At 38.0% G+C, this 13765-nt stretch overlaps 5 protein-coding genes across 9 annotated transcripts; 2 read left to right on the forward strand and 3 right to left on the reverse strand.

Moving 5' to 3' along the window:
- Positions 1 to 214: 214 nt before the first annotated feature.
- Positions 215 to 1430, reverse strand: LOC132202196 (DNA-directed RNA polymerases I, II, and III subunit RPABC1). Its single transcript, XM_059628959.1, has 6 exons — positions 1159 to 1430; positions 998 to 1086; positions 735 to 936; positions 539 to 678; positions 401 to 479; positions 215 to 348 (listed from the first exon to the last, which is right to left on the reverse strand). Exons 1-6 carry the CDS (start codon positions 1213 to 1215, stop codon positions 283 to 285), a joined length of 633 nt encoding a protein of 210 aa, XP_059484942.1. The 5' UTR covers positions 1216 to 1430; the 3' UTR covers positions 215 to 282.
- Positions 1431 to 1667: 237 nt separating this feature from the next.
- Positions 1668 to 3362, forward strand: LOC132202197 (UMP-CMP kinase). Its single transcript, XM_059628960.1, has 3 exons — positions 1668 to 1829; positions 1890 to 2198; positions 2343 to 3362. Exons 2-3 carry the CDS (start codon positions 1914 to 1916, stop codon positions 2646 to 2648), a joined length of 591 nt encoding a protein of 196 aa, XP_059484943.1. The 5' UTR covers positions 1668 to 1829; positions 1890 to 1913; the 3' UTR covers positions 2649 to 3362.
- Positions 3129 to 5749, reverse strand: LOC132202193 (uncharacterized). 4 transcript variants are annotated; one of them, XM_059628955.1, is made up of 8 exons: positions 5644 to 5748; positions 5118 to 5224; positions 4815 to 5038; positions 4567 to 4758; positions 4327 to 4511; positions 4029 to 4273; positions 3722 to 3956; positions 3129 to 3668 (listed from the first exon to the last, which is right to left on the reverse strand). In XM_059628955.1, exons 2-8 carry the CDS (start codon positions 5191 to 5193, stop codon positions 3446 to 3448), a joined length of 1380 nt encoding a protein of 459 aa, XP_059484938.1. In that variant the 5' UTR covers positions 5194 to 5224; positions 5644 to 5748; the 3' UTR covers positions 3129 to 3445. The 4 variants fall into 4 exon arrangements, with proteins under 4 accessions (XP_059484938.1, XP_059484939.1, XP_059484937.1 ...); XM_059628956.1 differs by having other exon boundaries at positions 5659 to 5663; XM_059628954.1 differs by having other exon boundaries at positions 3132 to 3668; positions 5122 to 5224; positions 5659 to 5737.
- Positions 5750 to 5900: 151 nt separating this feature from the next.
- On the forward strand, positions 5901 to 10785 carry LOC132202192 (ATP-dependent DNA helicase Q5-like). The gene is made up of 13 exons (XM_059628952.1): positions 5901 to 6191; positions 6260 to 6384; positions 6534 to 6701; positions 6760 to 6936; positions 6989 to 7168; positions 7218 to 7317; positions 7372 to 7483; positions 7648 to 7887; positions 7943 to 8149; positions 8270 to 8462; positions 8517 to 8705; positions 8760 to 9546; positions 9610 to 10785. The coding sequence occupies exons 1-13, from the start codon at positions 6065 to 6067 to the stop codon at positions 9699 to 9701; spliced, it is 2697 nt and encodes an 898-aa protein (XP_059484935.1). The 5' UTR covers positions 5901 to 6064; the 3' UTR covers positions 9702 to 10785.
- LOC132202194 (voltage-gated purine nucleotide uniporter SLC17A9) lies at positions 10008 to 13338 on the reverse strand. 2 transcript variants are annotated; one of them, XM_059628958.1, is made up of 9 exons: positions 13112 to 13333; positions 12814 to 12985; positions 12590 to 12758; positions 11974 to 12147; positions 11739 to 11910; positions 11577 to 11673; positions 11355 to 11520; positions 11142 to 11300; positions 10015 to 11085 (listed from the first exon to the last, which is right to left on the reverse strand). In XM_059628958.1, exons 1-9 carry the CDS (start codon positions 13183 to 13185, stop codon positions 10946 to 10948), a joined length of 1323 nt encoding a protein of 440 aa, XP_059484941.1. In that variant the 5' UTR covers positions 13186 to 13333; the 3' UTR covers positions 10015 to 10945. The 2 variants fall into 2 exon arrangements, with proteins under 2 accessions (XP_059484940.1, XP_059484941.1); XM_059628957.1 differs by having other exon boundaries at positions 10008 to 11085; positions 11142 to 11520; positions 13112 to 13338.
- Between the last annotated feature and the right edge of the window lie 427 nt (positions 13339 to 13765).

The following is a 13765-nucleotide window of genomic DNA, read 5'->3' on the forward strand; positions in this document are numbered from 1 at the left end:
ATGAATAAAACAGTGAATGTTAACTACATAGCCATTAAAAAAAATATGAAAAATATATTAAATTTTTAGTGTACAATTCAAGTTTGCGTGTGTATCAGTTATAAGATTGAATATTAATAGATAAAAAGTTTTATTTCGTGTTTCCATTGATGCATGTAAAAATAAAAACTTGATTTATTCTGATTTATTTTGAAATAATTAAAAGTCATAGAAATTTGTTACCTTAATTTTTATTATGTTAGTATTTCAATGTTAATTTCATCAATATAAAAAAGATAGAAGTTAGCACACCAGACGGTAAGAGATGTACCTCCCTGCAGTCTCCGACGGTCGAATAATTTTAACAACCTGAATGAGAATTGAAGTAGATTTTTAACTTTCCATAAAAAATGAATCAAACCTGTCCACGCTTTAGTCCAAAGTAACGAGCCACTGGATCTCCTTGCTGGATTCGCATCAACTGGTTGTCCTTCAATTTGCTATAGATCAAGATTGTTAAATTGAACACCTTTGAAGTCCACTCATGATAAAATATTACTATTTGGCAAGCAGTTCTGCCTTCTCCTCAGAGGTCATGACAACATGTTCAGGAACCAACTCATGCTCTGTAATGTTGATCAAAAGCTCAGACTCCAGAAAATGTTCCAAAATGTACTTAGGGGCCATGTCCGTAAGAGACTAGAAAAATTATTAAGTATTATTTATAACTTGGAATGAAAAATCAAATTATTTACTTGTTTGGCAGAGGGGGTCATTCCTTGCTGAACGACAATGATGGCTCTGTGAATGTTCTCGTCCTGCATGCGCTGACAAAGTACTTTGATAGTTTTGATTCCAATCTTTGGCTCGTCAGGAAAGAAAACAAACATTTGATCAGTGGGGTCATCGTTGTGGGCCACAAGTACGATTAGGTCGCTCCTCTGAGGATGCCTTTCACTGAAATCAGCACATAATAAAATTCAAAACTTTAGTGACCAAGTCTAACAAAGAATCAAACCTTGGTTTGTCTCCAAATTGTTCTTTGAATTGCTCCAACGTCTGATCCAATTCCTCTTGAGTGACTAAGTAACCTCTGTCGTGACACAACTATAGTTAAAAAAGATACGAATAATTTTATTTTTAAAATTTTATACATACAGAGCAAAATTGCAATCATACCTGCATGACTGTTTTCCTGATTCTCCATAGTTTATAGGTTTCCGCTTCGTCATCCATGGTTTATTTATTTGAAAAGAATTAAAAGAAGTCAAAATTTCCTCTCAAACCTCAGTTTGCTAAGTTTTTAGGGATTTTTTCGTAAAAACAATTTTAGATTCCAAGATTGTTTACATGCAAGGATCTCTGCGGCACGCTGCGCCGCTTTGCGTTTATCACTTGTCTTTTTACACTTAAACCGGTTGTTTTTACAGAACCGGTTATATTTAATTTTCAATAATCAAACATTTTGTCAATTTTCGGCACTATAAACACGTAATATGCGGCAAAAATGTCTTTTATTTTTTAAATTCTATATTATTTTTGTAATTTACTGATAATTTGTGAAAAATTTGCAACGATTTTATTAATTTTTAAAATAGAAAGTATGTATAAACCGGTATTTTTTGTGTGATAACTGGTTGCATAACATCTCGACCTAAATTTTTTAAATTACAAAAATTGATCGTCGTGTGCAGGAAGTGTGATGACGTCACTATTCAGCACAGAGGATCGAGGGATAGGGGATAGTAAACCCACCGGCCCCAACTAGCCAACCAAACGCATCGCTGGCGCCTGGCATCTCAACGACAGACAGCCAGCCGAGAGACAACAAAGATCCTCCCGTAGGTCAGGTCAGTGTTGAACCCTGATGCTTTTTGTCTGCTCGTGCGTGACTTTTGCTTATGATGCAGTTTGTGCGAAGACTGATAAGCCAGATGACCTCTAAACCGGGCATAGTTTTTGTGCTGGGCGCTCCAGGCTCCGGCAAGGGTACTCAATGCGAGAAAATTGTGGACAAGTTTGGCTTTGTACATCTCTCGGCCGGCGACCTGCTGCGAGAAGAGCGCAACACCCCTGGTTCTCAGTATGGCGCTCTCATTGAGGGCCACATCACCGGCGGCACTATTGTGCCCGTCGAAATCACCTGCAGCCTTTTGGAAAAAGCCATGATTAAGTCTGGCTCTTCCAAATTCCTCATCGATGGTTTTCCTCGCAACCAGGTCTATTATTTGCACTACATTTTCTTGCCTAAAAAAATTTACAAAAAATAGACTAAATTACAATACCTTTTAAATATGACCATTTTAAAAATACTGAGTGTTACTTGATCTTTAAGAATTAAATTTATGTTTTTCTTCCTACAGAATAATCTTGACGGCTGGAACAGCCAGATGGGCGCCAAAGTGAATTTGCTTTTTGTGCTGTTCTTCGAGTGCCCTCAGGAGGTGTGCACCGATCGATGTCTGCAACGTGGCGCTGCTGGCAGCGGCCGCTCAGACGACAACCCTGAAAGTTTGGCTAAACGCTTTGACACCTACATCAATGCCACAATGCCCATAGTTGATCACTACAGGGCACAAGACCTTGTCCGCACTGTTCTGGCTAACAGGTCTCCAGACGAGGTCTTTGTTGACGTTTGCGAAGCTTTTGATGGAATCAAGGAGGCATAATTTTGGCTTAATCGATTTTATATAATAGGCAAACCAGAGCATTTTCCTTCTTCCTAAAAGATCAATTATAATTTTTTTCCTATGCGAATTGCGAATAGGAAATGCTTGGTTTTGTCTGAAAATTTTGAGTCATATCCATTGTGTCTTTACTTTTTTTTATCCTCTTATTTACGCACTCCTCTGCATAACAAACATTTGGCTGTGAGTGAGCTGGTTTTGGTCTGCCAGAGTTTGTATGTTGGAATTGGTGCCACATCATGTGTTTCTAGCGTTGTGCACTACAGCTCATTTAAATTTTACTTGTTGACGGCACTTGATTGCTCGAAATGCGTTTTTTGTTGCTTTAGCCCATGTTATCTTTACTCAAATATGAAAATGTCACATCAAGCATTTATTTCTTTATTAATGGTCACAAATGGTGCTCTGTCTTTGTGAGACAAGAAAATTGCAGGAAAGATTTTGAGCAGACAGGGCACCTAAGCAATATTTATTTCCAAGCAGTATAATTATGTTAAAAATTGCCTCGCCCCACTGCCAAAATGAACTTATTCCATTTATAAATATTGAACAAGTATGTAGGTAACAAACCCAGGATTTGTTTGTATGTATTCATACAATGTCACAAAATTCTTTTGACCCAGATGTTTTTAAGTTTTCTTTGCTATGCAATACAAACGTGTGTAGATAAAAATAAATATAACATTGTTTTATTCAGTTCAGTTTTTTTCTTTCTTAATTCACCTAATATAAATGAAAAATAATAATATAAAAATTTGGACAGACAACACAATATTTATTCACCTCTTGAAAATAGACATTCTGTGGATCAAATCTTGCAAAACTTGGAAATATGCAGGTATTGGAATGGGTTTCCTGGACGTAACCTGAACCTCCCTGATGAGGGCAACATCCGTAGAGATGGTACACTTTTCTGATTCTAGTTCTCTTTGTTGACTTGTCCTTATAAACACAGGCAAGGGGCCCAACAAAAAAGTCAAAATCCTCAGTTGCACAGCATCTCTAAACAATGAATTTTCAGCCCGCTTTTAAAATAAAGTTAAAATATTATTTACCTAAAGAAAAGTAGAGCTTGATTTTTCTGAAAAAATTCTATGAGGATTGACCCTCTGAGGTCAGGATGGTCACAAGTGGAGAGAGCGATTCTATTAATTGAGTCTTCTATCAACGGCAAAAACTTGAGGCTTCTTTTCAAGCTTCTCGATACGGAGCTGGAAAAATTTGGCTTCCAGCTCAGTTTGGCCAACTTTGAACTGACGCTGGGAAAAATTTGAACGCAGTCGCCAATACCTAAATAATAGAACAAAAAAATGAACAGCCGACGTTTAAATATGAAACTAAAAGTTTAAATGGGAAATTTACCTATGCTTTTGAGGCGCTGGTGCAGATTGATCACAGTCTTTGCATGTGAGGTTGCAAGAGGCAGGCAGTGCTTTAAGTCATTAACAAAATACTCGATGCTCAAGTAAAATTCTTGAGGAGGCACTTCAAAAGTGGCAGTCCTAATGGTGGTTTCTCCCTCGGCCAACTCGGCTGTCGGTGTCAGCTGCGACAAGTTGAGGTTTGAAGACGTTAGGGCAACTAAAGTTACATCTTTTATTCCAATTCTAAAAAATAAAAATTTTAAAAAATCAGTTTTCGCTTTAATTAAGTTACTTACGAGGAAACATTTTTAATTTTGGCTGCAAAAACAAGTCTTCCGTGCAGAACAAAGAACTGGCAATATTCAACTTTAACATGGCTCAACTCATCCATTTCGAAGTCTAGGCTGTTGATTATATTTGCCCGTAGCAAACGTTTCTTCATCAAAATGATTTTTAAAAATTTCAGTCTTTCTAAAAAGCTCTAAGATTCTAATTTTATTAATCAAAAATAATTATTTGGACACAAAAATCAAAACCTCTAAAGCGTTGTTTAAAGGAGGAGAGACGGCATCCACCTTAGGAGGGTCACGCACTAGAGTAGACTTGGTTTGAAAACAGCCTGGCTGCAAAGTCTCCCAACACCTTCTCCTAATTCGGCACTCGGGCTCTCCTGTCTCGTCACTGCTGCAAATTTTTACTTGCTCCACGTTTTCAAAAATGGAGATTTCCTTCGTAGAGAAGATTTAGTTATTTATTTAAAAATAAGATGGATTTTAATTTAAACCTTCAGCTTGGGGCATCTTTCGACAATGTGCAAATAATTACTGGCATCCAAAATCAGGTAGTGAATGTCCACCCTGTCAGGGTGATAGGTGTAAAGGACCTTGAAGCATTTGGCAGGGCAGGCTATGTGCAGACTCAAGTGCTGCTCTTGGACATTTCCTCCGACGATCTCAATAAGTGTACATGAGTCGGACGTCAAAAGGACTCTTTTAGGTAAATTAAGGACTGAAATCAAATAATAAAATCATATTTTGTTTTATTATATATATTACAAAAATTGAGGAACATTAAAAAAATAACATACATACTTTTCTGGCAAGATGGAAAATCATAGGTAAATTCACTTTTCTCTGGGAGTTCCACAACCTGGGTCTCTCCATCAATCTTGCAATAATCCATTTCGAATAAAATCTATCAAAACAAGAATGATGATATTATGTAAGAAAATCAACAATATTGATACTTAATTTTTTTAAATTAAATGTTATTAAAATTCTTAAATTATCATATAATTTTTTAAATTGCATAATCTACGTATGTATGTGTAATAGACATTGTGACTCTATTACCGCCTATTAAATTTGAAATGCAATGATAGGGGGGTTAATTATGTGGTTAAATTATAATTTAAATATAGTAAACTATTATAGTTAAAGTTGTAGAGTTGGTTAAAAGTAAAAATTGTTAAAAAATCAGTTCAAACGTCAAACGATTGATGCTGTGCATGAATTTTGCGTCTGCGTTTTTAGTTTATGGGCAATGTATTGCACACAATTGTAAATTGATGCAAGTAAAAACATGAACCTAAAAAATAATCAGTTAAAGCGTACCACTTCTTGCCGTACATGTTTTGGAGTTTTATCATCAGCTTTTTGCGTTTCAATCATTTCTCATTTCCCTCTCGATTTGACGATCACATGGCAATGTTTTGGTCACGTGACATGTTTGTTTTGAGCAAAATTAAATACCGATTTATTTGATAAAATTACCGCCAAATATTCGCATTTTATTGGCTAGTTTAATTATTGCACCAAAAATATTACCGATTTTTATTCAATACCGGTTTGATTTTCTAAAAGACGAAAACCTCAAACCAAACGAAAACGAAAGACGTAAAAAATATAAAATATAAACATTCGCTTGATTCGCTCGAAAAGGCATCAAAAATGTTCCGTCTTCATCTTCAGCTATAGAAAAACATGTGAGAACCTTTGTCGCGGATAAACAATTGACGGAAATTGAAACACAACAATGGACAGCGTAAAACAAAAATCTGCAATCACTGAAAAAGTGATGCTGAAGACGTTGAAAAGCGTTTTCAAGCATCGACATTTTCGGAGCCAAACACAGGAAGCGGCAATTAGAACCATCCTGCAGGGTATATTTTTTGCTCAGAATTTTTATGCAACTTTTTATATTAAATGTATGTAATTATGTATGAATTAGGAAAGAGGGATGTTTTCGTGTCGATGCCTACCGGTTCCGGAAAGTCCTTGTGCTTCCAGTTGCCTGCGGTGGCCAACGAGGGAAAAGTCACCATTGTCTTCTCTCCGCTCTTGGCGCTCATGAAAGTATGAACATTATTTTTTTTATTCTTTATTACCTAATTAAACCCCTTGCTTGATTGAATCAATATTGAAAGGATTCAATACAATTTTTAAATTTTGGGGTTGAAAACAAAAATTATACACCAACACAATTCAATTCATCAATTTTTCAGGATCAGCTGGATTATTTGAACAAGGAGTTGAATGTTGATGCAAAGACCATCAACAGCAAAATGACCTTGACTGAGAGAGCTCTGGTGCTTACAGATCTTAAAAGCGACAGACCGTCCACGAGACTTCTCTACGTCACTCCCGAGCAAGCTAAGACGGACACTTTCAGAGTATATTAAAAAAATCATATTATTGAAATATAAAATTAACATTTGCTGAAACTAACAGGAAGTGGTGCAGAAGTTGCACAAGAATGGCAAGTTGGGCTGCTTTGTGGTGGATGAGGCGCACTGCGTCAGCCAGTGGGGTCATGACTTCCGGCCAGACTACTTGAAGCTCGGAAAGTTAAGGACTTTGTGTCCAGGAGTGCAGTGGGTTGCGGTCACAGCAACTGCCAGCAAAAGTGTAAAGTCATAATAAAAAAATTAAACTTGCCATTATTCAAACTTTTTTACAGGTTCAGAAGGACATTTACGAGCAGCTGAAGCTGCAGTCACCAGCTGCCTTCAGGGTGTCCTGCTTTCGAAGCAACCTGTTCTATGATGTGGTCTTCAAGGATGCTATGGACGAGGACCCCATTGCCGACTTAGTGGAATTTATGGAAATGGCGGAATCAGATGACTTTGCCGAGGAGGGTGTAAATATTTATTTTCTTGTGAGAGATGTTATATTGTAGATTTGTTCAGTTCCAGAGTGGAATCATTTACTGCCGGACAAGAAATCAGACAGAGGAGCTTGTGTCCCGACTTAGAGGGGCAGGTATCGAGGCTCTAGCCTATCACGGAGGTAAGGGAGGACATTTTTAAATTATAGTTTTTTTTTAACTTTGGTTGTTAAAAGGTCTGAAGGACAAGGAGAGAGTGGCTGTCCAGGAAGACTGGATGCAGGAAAGGTGCAAAATAATTGTGGCCACAGTCAGCTTTGGCATGGGAGTTGACAAAGGCAACGTTAGGTAATACACTTTTTTGATAAGTACAGGCAGTAAATTGTTTCTACGTATTGAATAGAGATAAAAATATTAATATTTTATCCCCAATTTTCTTCAATTCTCCATATTTCCTCGTATTTCCTTTTTTATTAAATAGAATATTAAATATTGATTTCTTATTTTTCTAGGTTTGTGGCTCACTGGGGTTTGCCACAGAATGTTGCTGGATACTACCAGGAATCTGGCAGAGCAGGTCGAGACGGAAAACCAGCCAGGTGCCGCATTTACTACTCGAAAAAGGAAAAAGACGCAGTCACCTTTCTGCTGAGTAAAGCCATGTCCAAAGAAACTAAGGAAAGCAAAAAGAAGCAGGCCAAGGCAGCCATGGATAGCTTCTTACTAATGATCAAGTACTGCGAAGAAGTGAAGTAATTGGAAATTCGAAGGTGAAATAAGTGAATTTTTTATCATGTGAACCACCAGGTGCCGACATGCGGTTTTTACTGATTATTTTGGAGATGAACTGCCTGAATGCAAAAACAAGTGCGACTGCTGTGTCAATCCAAAGGCTGTGCAGAAAAAGATTAACGATTTTGAGACTAGAAGCATGAGATTTAGGACAAGTATTGGCAAGTCTGGTGGAGACATTGACGACGAGTTGTACGGAGGCGGCCGGGCAGGCCTGAAAAAGTAATAATAGAGTTTTTTTTTTTAATAAGGAGCAATTTTGTTAGATTTAATTTAAATGTATTAGTTATTGAAGTTTGGAGAACTTTCTTAGAATTTTTAAATATAATGGTTTTTATACAGAGAGACTGAAGAGTATTCAAAAATTGGAAAATCAAACCAATCAACTGCCAAATCAGCCCTAAGCACCCTTATAGGAAAACAGTTTGCTTTGAGGAAGCAGTCGACTGGCTCTCAAGAATCTGACTATGGAAAGTCTTCTAGAGTTAAGGCTGCTGCCAGTACGTCTTCCAAAGTCAATGGACTGAATGTTGCTGTAAGCAATACAGGTTGAACTTATATAAATATTAAAATTTCGTTCTTGTTTTAGACGAGGGAGACATATTTAAATTTGATAGAGGATATGCTGAAAAAGAACAGAGACAAGTGTCGAGCAATTGGCGAGCTTGAAGAAGAATTTGGAGATGATCTTGTGAGCCAAACTGCAATTCATTTGGAGTATGATGCCTTCTGCTCCACGATTGTTGCCTCTATATACAGGAAAGTCCTTATGAAAATTGTAAGTCGAGGAAAAGTTTGTCATCGCTAACTCATTATTATTATTTTTTTGCAGGTCACCGACATCAAATCCAACACCAGCAACTTTTGTTTGGACCCTCGAATTAGAAGCTTTATTAATAATGGGGGCGTAGTGGAAGGGACAAGCTGTGCCAAGTCTGACGAACCTAAACAAGAGAAGGTGGAAATCAAGTCGGCGTTACAGGTTTATTCTGAGCAGCAACAGCAACAACCCGCCAGCCAAAATCAAAACGGCTACACATCTGCGTCCACGTTGCTGCCCAAGCAATCTGCACCAAATAAAAAGCAAGTGGCCAAAGCGCTAGAGTTGGACAAGGCTAAAAAAGCACCCAAGAAACCAATTATCCTGAAAAATGACAAGCAGCAGACATCCATAACCACCTTTTTTGGGGTGAAGGATGAGGCTGGCAAGGTCAACAGGAAGGTCTCTCCAGCACCACCCGACAACTGTGATCTTCTTAACCAAAAAGTCCACACGCAGTCAACATCTACACACTGTCCAAGAAAAGTTCCTGAAGTTGATTCTCCGCAGTTTGAACACTCGACAGATTTTAAGAAGGAGTCTCATCGAAAGCAGGTCTCTGCTGCCAGTAAAAAAGAGAAACGGAAAATCAGTGCTGGGAGCAAAGAGGATGCCGTACAAAACAAGAAGAGCAAGAGTTCCAGAGATGGCGGTGCTGCCAAGACCAAGGCAGCTCTTGCAGAGAAAATAATCATTCTGCTCAACCCCCACTACAAGACTGGAAAAATCAAATCTAAAGAGGCCTTTAAAAAAATTGCTAGGACCATCTCCCACTACTTGTCATCAAATTATGATAGAGGTGCGAGTTGAATAAGAACTGCTTTTCCAAAGGTATGATAAATTTTAATTTTTTTCTGTGCAGTTCCAGATGATGAGACTCTGCAAGTCACTGTCATGTCCTATCTAGATCAGGTGCCAGTATTCGAGACAGAGGAGGACGTTTTCAATTTGTAAGTAGTGTTTAGTGTCGTGCACTTCAGAGTTTTACCTTAAATTTTTTAAATGTCTCCTAACGTATTTTGATTTTACATTTGTGCATATAAAACCAACTCTTAGTTAGGTTTTTATTTATCAACTTTATCAACAAAACTTTCTTAGGTGATTGATTGATTAAAAGTAAAAAATTCAGGCAAATATTTTGGAAATAATTTTTTTGCAATATGTTATCTCTGCTGTAATTGAAACACATCATTTCTATGTAGTCTTCCCTAGAAATATAGTTTATGAAATGTAAATATTTAAAGTAATTGTGATAATGAGGAAAGAGGAAACAAAAATATCGAGATTATTTTGTTTACCTACATTTCAATTCAATCTTTTCTCGTAAAAGCTGCTGTTATAACATATAAAGAGATGCTAACTCATACTGTCTGTGCATGGGCAACAAAAATATTCACTAGACATTTAGAAGAAAGCTTTTAAAATCAACGCATTCTCACATATAATTTAAATAAATGAAATAGTCCTATTTTTGCGACCGTAACTCAAAATTGTGAGCTCTGACTGAGTGCAGAAAAGTTGCATTAAGAACTTCTTTTTCTTCATTAAAATTGGTACGTTTTGTTCCACATAATATCTAAATAACCGCATCTTTTGTCATCTTGACTTGCTAACTTTGCTGACAGCCTTTAAAGGGAAACTAAGGATTTGAATTCCTCAGAGATCTGTTAAACTCTCAAACAGTCTGGCATTTACAACGCAATGTAATTCAATTAAAAATATAGCAATCGCCATATTCAGCAGAAAACAAGTACGAAATTATTTCGTTCTTTTTATTTATTGCTCATAATCAGATCCCTGGCTGCAGTCGTGTTTGCACAAAAAAGGGTCGTAAGACTCGTGCCAGCGTCATAATAAATCCCGCTAGAATTCCTTGAGAAATCCCCAAATAAGGAACAGATTAGATAAAACTCGTAAGATATCTTTATGAAAACGCGTCAGAGTTTCTTGGGGAAAAACTTAAGGTAATATGTTTTTAAAGCTTTAAAACCTGGGAAAACCGATGCCTTCATAGTAATTATGCACTTATGCATAAAAATATTCATATTTCTGTTTTTTTAGTTGATTTATTTATATTTATAGTAAAAAAATCTTACGCAGCCTTGCACTCAAAATCAATATCACAAAAATACAACAATAAATAAACAATTATGTTAGTTAAGCCACGTTTGCTCGAAAAATACTCATTTTTTCCGCATTCAAACCACTCGCTCGCCGCTGCCGTAGAGCAAATAAAGAGCGCAGCCGGCCAAGTTTATCAGGGCGGTGGTGATAAAAACTTGCGCCCAGCTATCAGTCACCTCCAGAATGTAGCCTGCAAAGTAAACTCCCACGAAACCTAACCACAAAGTAATAAATAAAACCACCAGAATTAAAAAAATAAAATAATCGCACCTGGAATTGCGCCGACGGTGTTCATGAGGCCAAAAACCGAGCCGGCCAGGTTCGGCGCCAGGTCTTGCGGATTCACCATGACCGCGTTGTTGTGCAGTCCTGAGCTCGCGATTACGCAAGTTGAGCAAAACACCGCCATCCAAAAATTCTTCATGAAGGCTGAAGATGAACAAATTGAAAAATCATTTTTTTTTTCACTTAAATTGAAAGTACGCATGATCAAGAGTCCAAAGGCTTGGACGCCGAGACAGGTGCCTTCGACGATTTTGCGCGTGTTGGTGACCGAAAATCCTCGCATTAGCAGCCGATCAGACAGTTCGCGGCCCAGGAAGGTGGCAGGAATTAAAAAGACCCACGGAACAATGTTAAAAATCCAGTCCTGGGTATAAAAATACGATAATTATTAAAATTAAGTATTTCGAATAAACTAGCAACCTTTCCGTTTGGGAAATTTTCGTGGAAGTACATGGGTGACCACGAAAACATGATGTAGAAGGCGTTATTTTGACATGCGTGAGCAATCGCTGCGGCCCTGTTTGAGAGAAAAAATTAAATTAAAATTATTTTATTTGATTTTATTGAATAAAAATTAATAACCAGAAAGGGGAGCTGGCAAGAATGACGTGCCACTCGTCGATGGGCAATTCTCCGACAGATCTTTCTTCGTCCTTGGGCGAGGGTTTGGGCGGCAGCAGGATAAAGGTTCTCTGCCGCTGCGTGCACTTGATGGTCGAGCGGAGCTGCAAAACCCACGCCAGTCCGCACACCCCTTAAAATTTTCAAATTTTTTCACGTTTATTAAGCGTTAAAATAAGAATATAATATTACACACCGATTAATCTGAAAACTTCGGGCCAGCCGAAAAAGGTGAGGAGCACCGAACCGGCGGTGGCGGCCAGAATGGCCCCGAAAGCGCTGCCGCAGGTGGCGATGCTAAAGAAAGGTCCGCGCTCAAGCACGCTTAGCCGTCTGCTGGACAGACTAGACAGGCTCGGAAAGTGAAAACCTACAAATAATTAATTAATTTACTGTTTTTGCTGAAAAGTAAAAAAACAAATTTAAAAAGAATAAAAAACTGAAATTACTGAAGATGTAAGATCTGAAGGTAAAAATTTTTAAATAGTTTTACTTTGAAAATAAAAAATTTTTGCTATCAAAAATCTCCTGATTAATTAGAGTAAATGTAAAAGATCGCCATAATTAAGGGGTTTTAATTAAAACTTACTGACAGCAGGAGAGATTTATATTATTTTTGGACATAGAATTAAGTTTAAATTTGATGTTTCATTATCTCAGAATTGATTAGTTTTCTCTCTATTTTTTGAAGTACACATAATATAAAATATTTTAATGAATATATTAACACTTGGTGAAATAACACTTATTATATGAGCACACAAATAAGTTAAATTGATTAACTCAAGGTATATAAATTAAGTAACTGTTACCCTGAGCGGCGCCGTGCATGACCCTGAGTAGAATGAGACTCCAGGAAACAGGGTGGCTGTAACACCTGACCACTGGCGGTATGGCCAGTGTGGCCAACGACCACATCAAACCTGCTAAAATGATAACCCTTTCCCCTCCAAAACGGTCGCTCATGTACCCTGCGATCACCTGCAGTAAATTGAAAGTAATTTTTATTGGTCGAGTTAGGTGGATTTTGTTGAACCTGGGTGAGCGTGTAGCCCCAGAAGAAGCAGGAAAGGACGACGCCGGTCTCGGTCTTGGTCCATTGTTGCTCGTTGGCCATGGCGGGCATCACAAGTGGCACGGACAACCTGCTCGCGTACAGGGCGCACGTGCCCAGACTCATTGTCAGCAGCCATCGCCGACGCTCTGACCTTTTTTTATTGAAAATTTTAATTATTGAAAGAAAAAGGGAAATTTCGATTTGAACACTCATAGGCGCTCAGTTCTCCAAGCAGGCCTTTAACCGTGGTCATTTTAGTTGACACGTTCGCTCTCACCTGGACCACAGCACGTCCTGATCGGCGAGGGCCGAGTCGACCCTGAGCAGGTGCTCGGACGACTTTTCTCCCATTCAGCCGGATCACTGCCCGGAACGGCCCTGCAATTGCCCTCTGCTCATTTCGCCATCCCTTTTGACACTTAATCGGCCTCTTTATTTTGTTGTGCTTTCGCGGCTGCGACGTGTCCTGTGCGAGTCGGCCAACTGGCGAGTTGGTTGTTGGTGTGACGCAGACCTGCTGCAGATAACACACGCACACTGGCCGTCGTCAGCACAGCTCCTGGTAATTTCCTGTCGCTTTTTTGTAAATGACATTTACCTTACCGCTTTTAAAGCACTGGCGAGGAAGTTCCAATTTTTTTTTTCAATTTTTTATCACGTTAGATTCTGCTCAACAAAAATTATTTTCTTATTATGCTTGCAAAAATCATAACAAAACTTCCAAAGATGAATTAATAAATTAATTGTTATTATTTTATTCTTAATCGCAGTTGAAACCAAAATTGTTTGTGATTAATGATTTATTTCTTTTTTCTGAAAATGTTTCTTGCAAGTGGCACACATCCTTCTGAGCAAACAAAAATTACTAATTAAAGGAGTAAATACATAGACGAGAAGTGTGACAGTGCGAACTATGGGAGCACTATGTAGC

Source organism: Neocloeon triangulifer, unplaced genomic scaffold (genome assembly GCF_031216515.1).
Source record: "Neocloeon triangulifer isolate White Clay Creek 2 clone unplaced genomic scaffold, ASM3121651v1 ptg000015l, whole genome shotgun sequence".
Lineage (NCBI taxonomy): Eukaryota > Metazoa > Arthropoda > Insecta > Ephemeroptera > Baetidae > Neocloeon > Neocloeon triangulifer.

Coding starts and splice junctions, on each gene's coding strand:
- LOC132202196 (XM_059628959.1), bottom strand. CDS start 1,215: ATGGATGACGAAGCGGAAACCTATAAACTATGGAGAATCAGGAAAACA. Junction 937..997: donor CAATTTGGAGACAAACCAAG/GTTTGATTCTTT, acceptor TGCTGATTTCAG/TGAAAGGCATCCTCAGAGGA. Junction 679..734: donor TGACCCCCTCTGCCAAACAA/GTAAATAATTTG, acceptor TAATTTTTCTAG/TCTCTTACGGACATGGCCCC.
- LOC132202197 (XM_059628960.1), top strand. CDS start 1,914: ATGACCTCTAAACCGGGCATAGTTTTTGTGCTGGGCGCTCCAGGCTCC. Junction 2,199..2,342: donor ATGGTTTTCCTCGCAACCAG/GTCTATTATTTG, acceptor TTCTTCCTACAG/AATAATCTTGACGGCTGGAA.
- LOC132202193 (XM_059628953.1), bottom strand. CDS start 5,700: ATGATTGAAACGCAAAAAGCTGATGATAAAACTCCAAAACATGTACGG. Junction 4,759..4,814: donor AAAGATGCCCCAAGCTGAAG/GTTTAAATTAAA, acceptor TTCTCTACGAAG/GAAATCTCCATTTTTGAAAA. Junction 4,512..4,566: donor CTTTAAACAACGCTTTAGAG/GTTTTGATTTTT, acceptor TTAGAATCTTAG/AGCTTTTTAGAAAGACTGAA.
- LOC132202192 (XM_059628952.1), top strand. CDS start 6,065: ATGGACAGCGTAAAACAAAAATCTGCAATCACTGAAAAAGTGATGCTG. Junction 6,702..6,759: donor CTAAGACGGACACTTTCAGA/GTATATTAAAAA, acceptor TGAAACTAACAG/GAAGTGGTGCAGAAGTTGCA. Junction 8,706..8,759: donor GGAAAGTCCTTATGAAAATT/GTAAGTCGAGGA, acceptor ATTTTTTTGCAG/GTCACCGACATCAAATCCAA.
- LOC132202194 (XM_059628957.1), bottom strand. CDS start 13,185: ATGGGAGAAAAGTCGTCCGAGCACCTGCTCAGGGTCGACTCGGCCCTC. Junction 12,148..12,589: donor CATGCACGGCGCCGCTCAGG/GTAACAGTTACT, acceptor AATTATTTGTAG/GTTTTCACTTTCCGAGCCTG. Junction 11,521..11,576: donor AAAATTTCCCAAACGGAAAG/GTTGCTAGTTTA, acceptor TTTTATACCCAG/GACTGGATTTTTAACATTGT.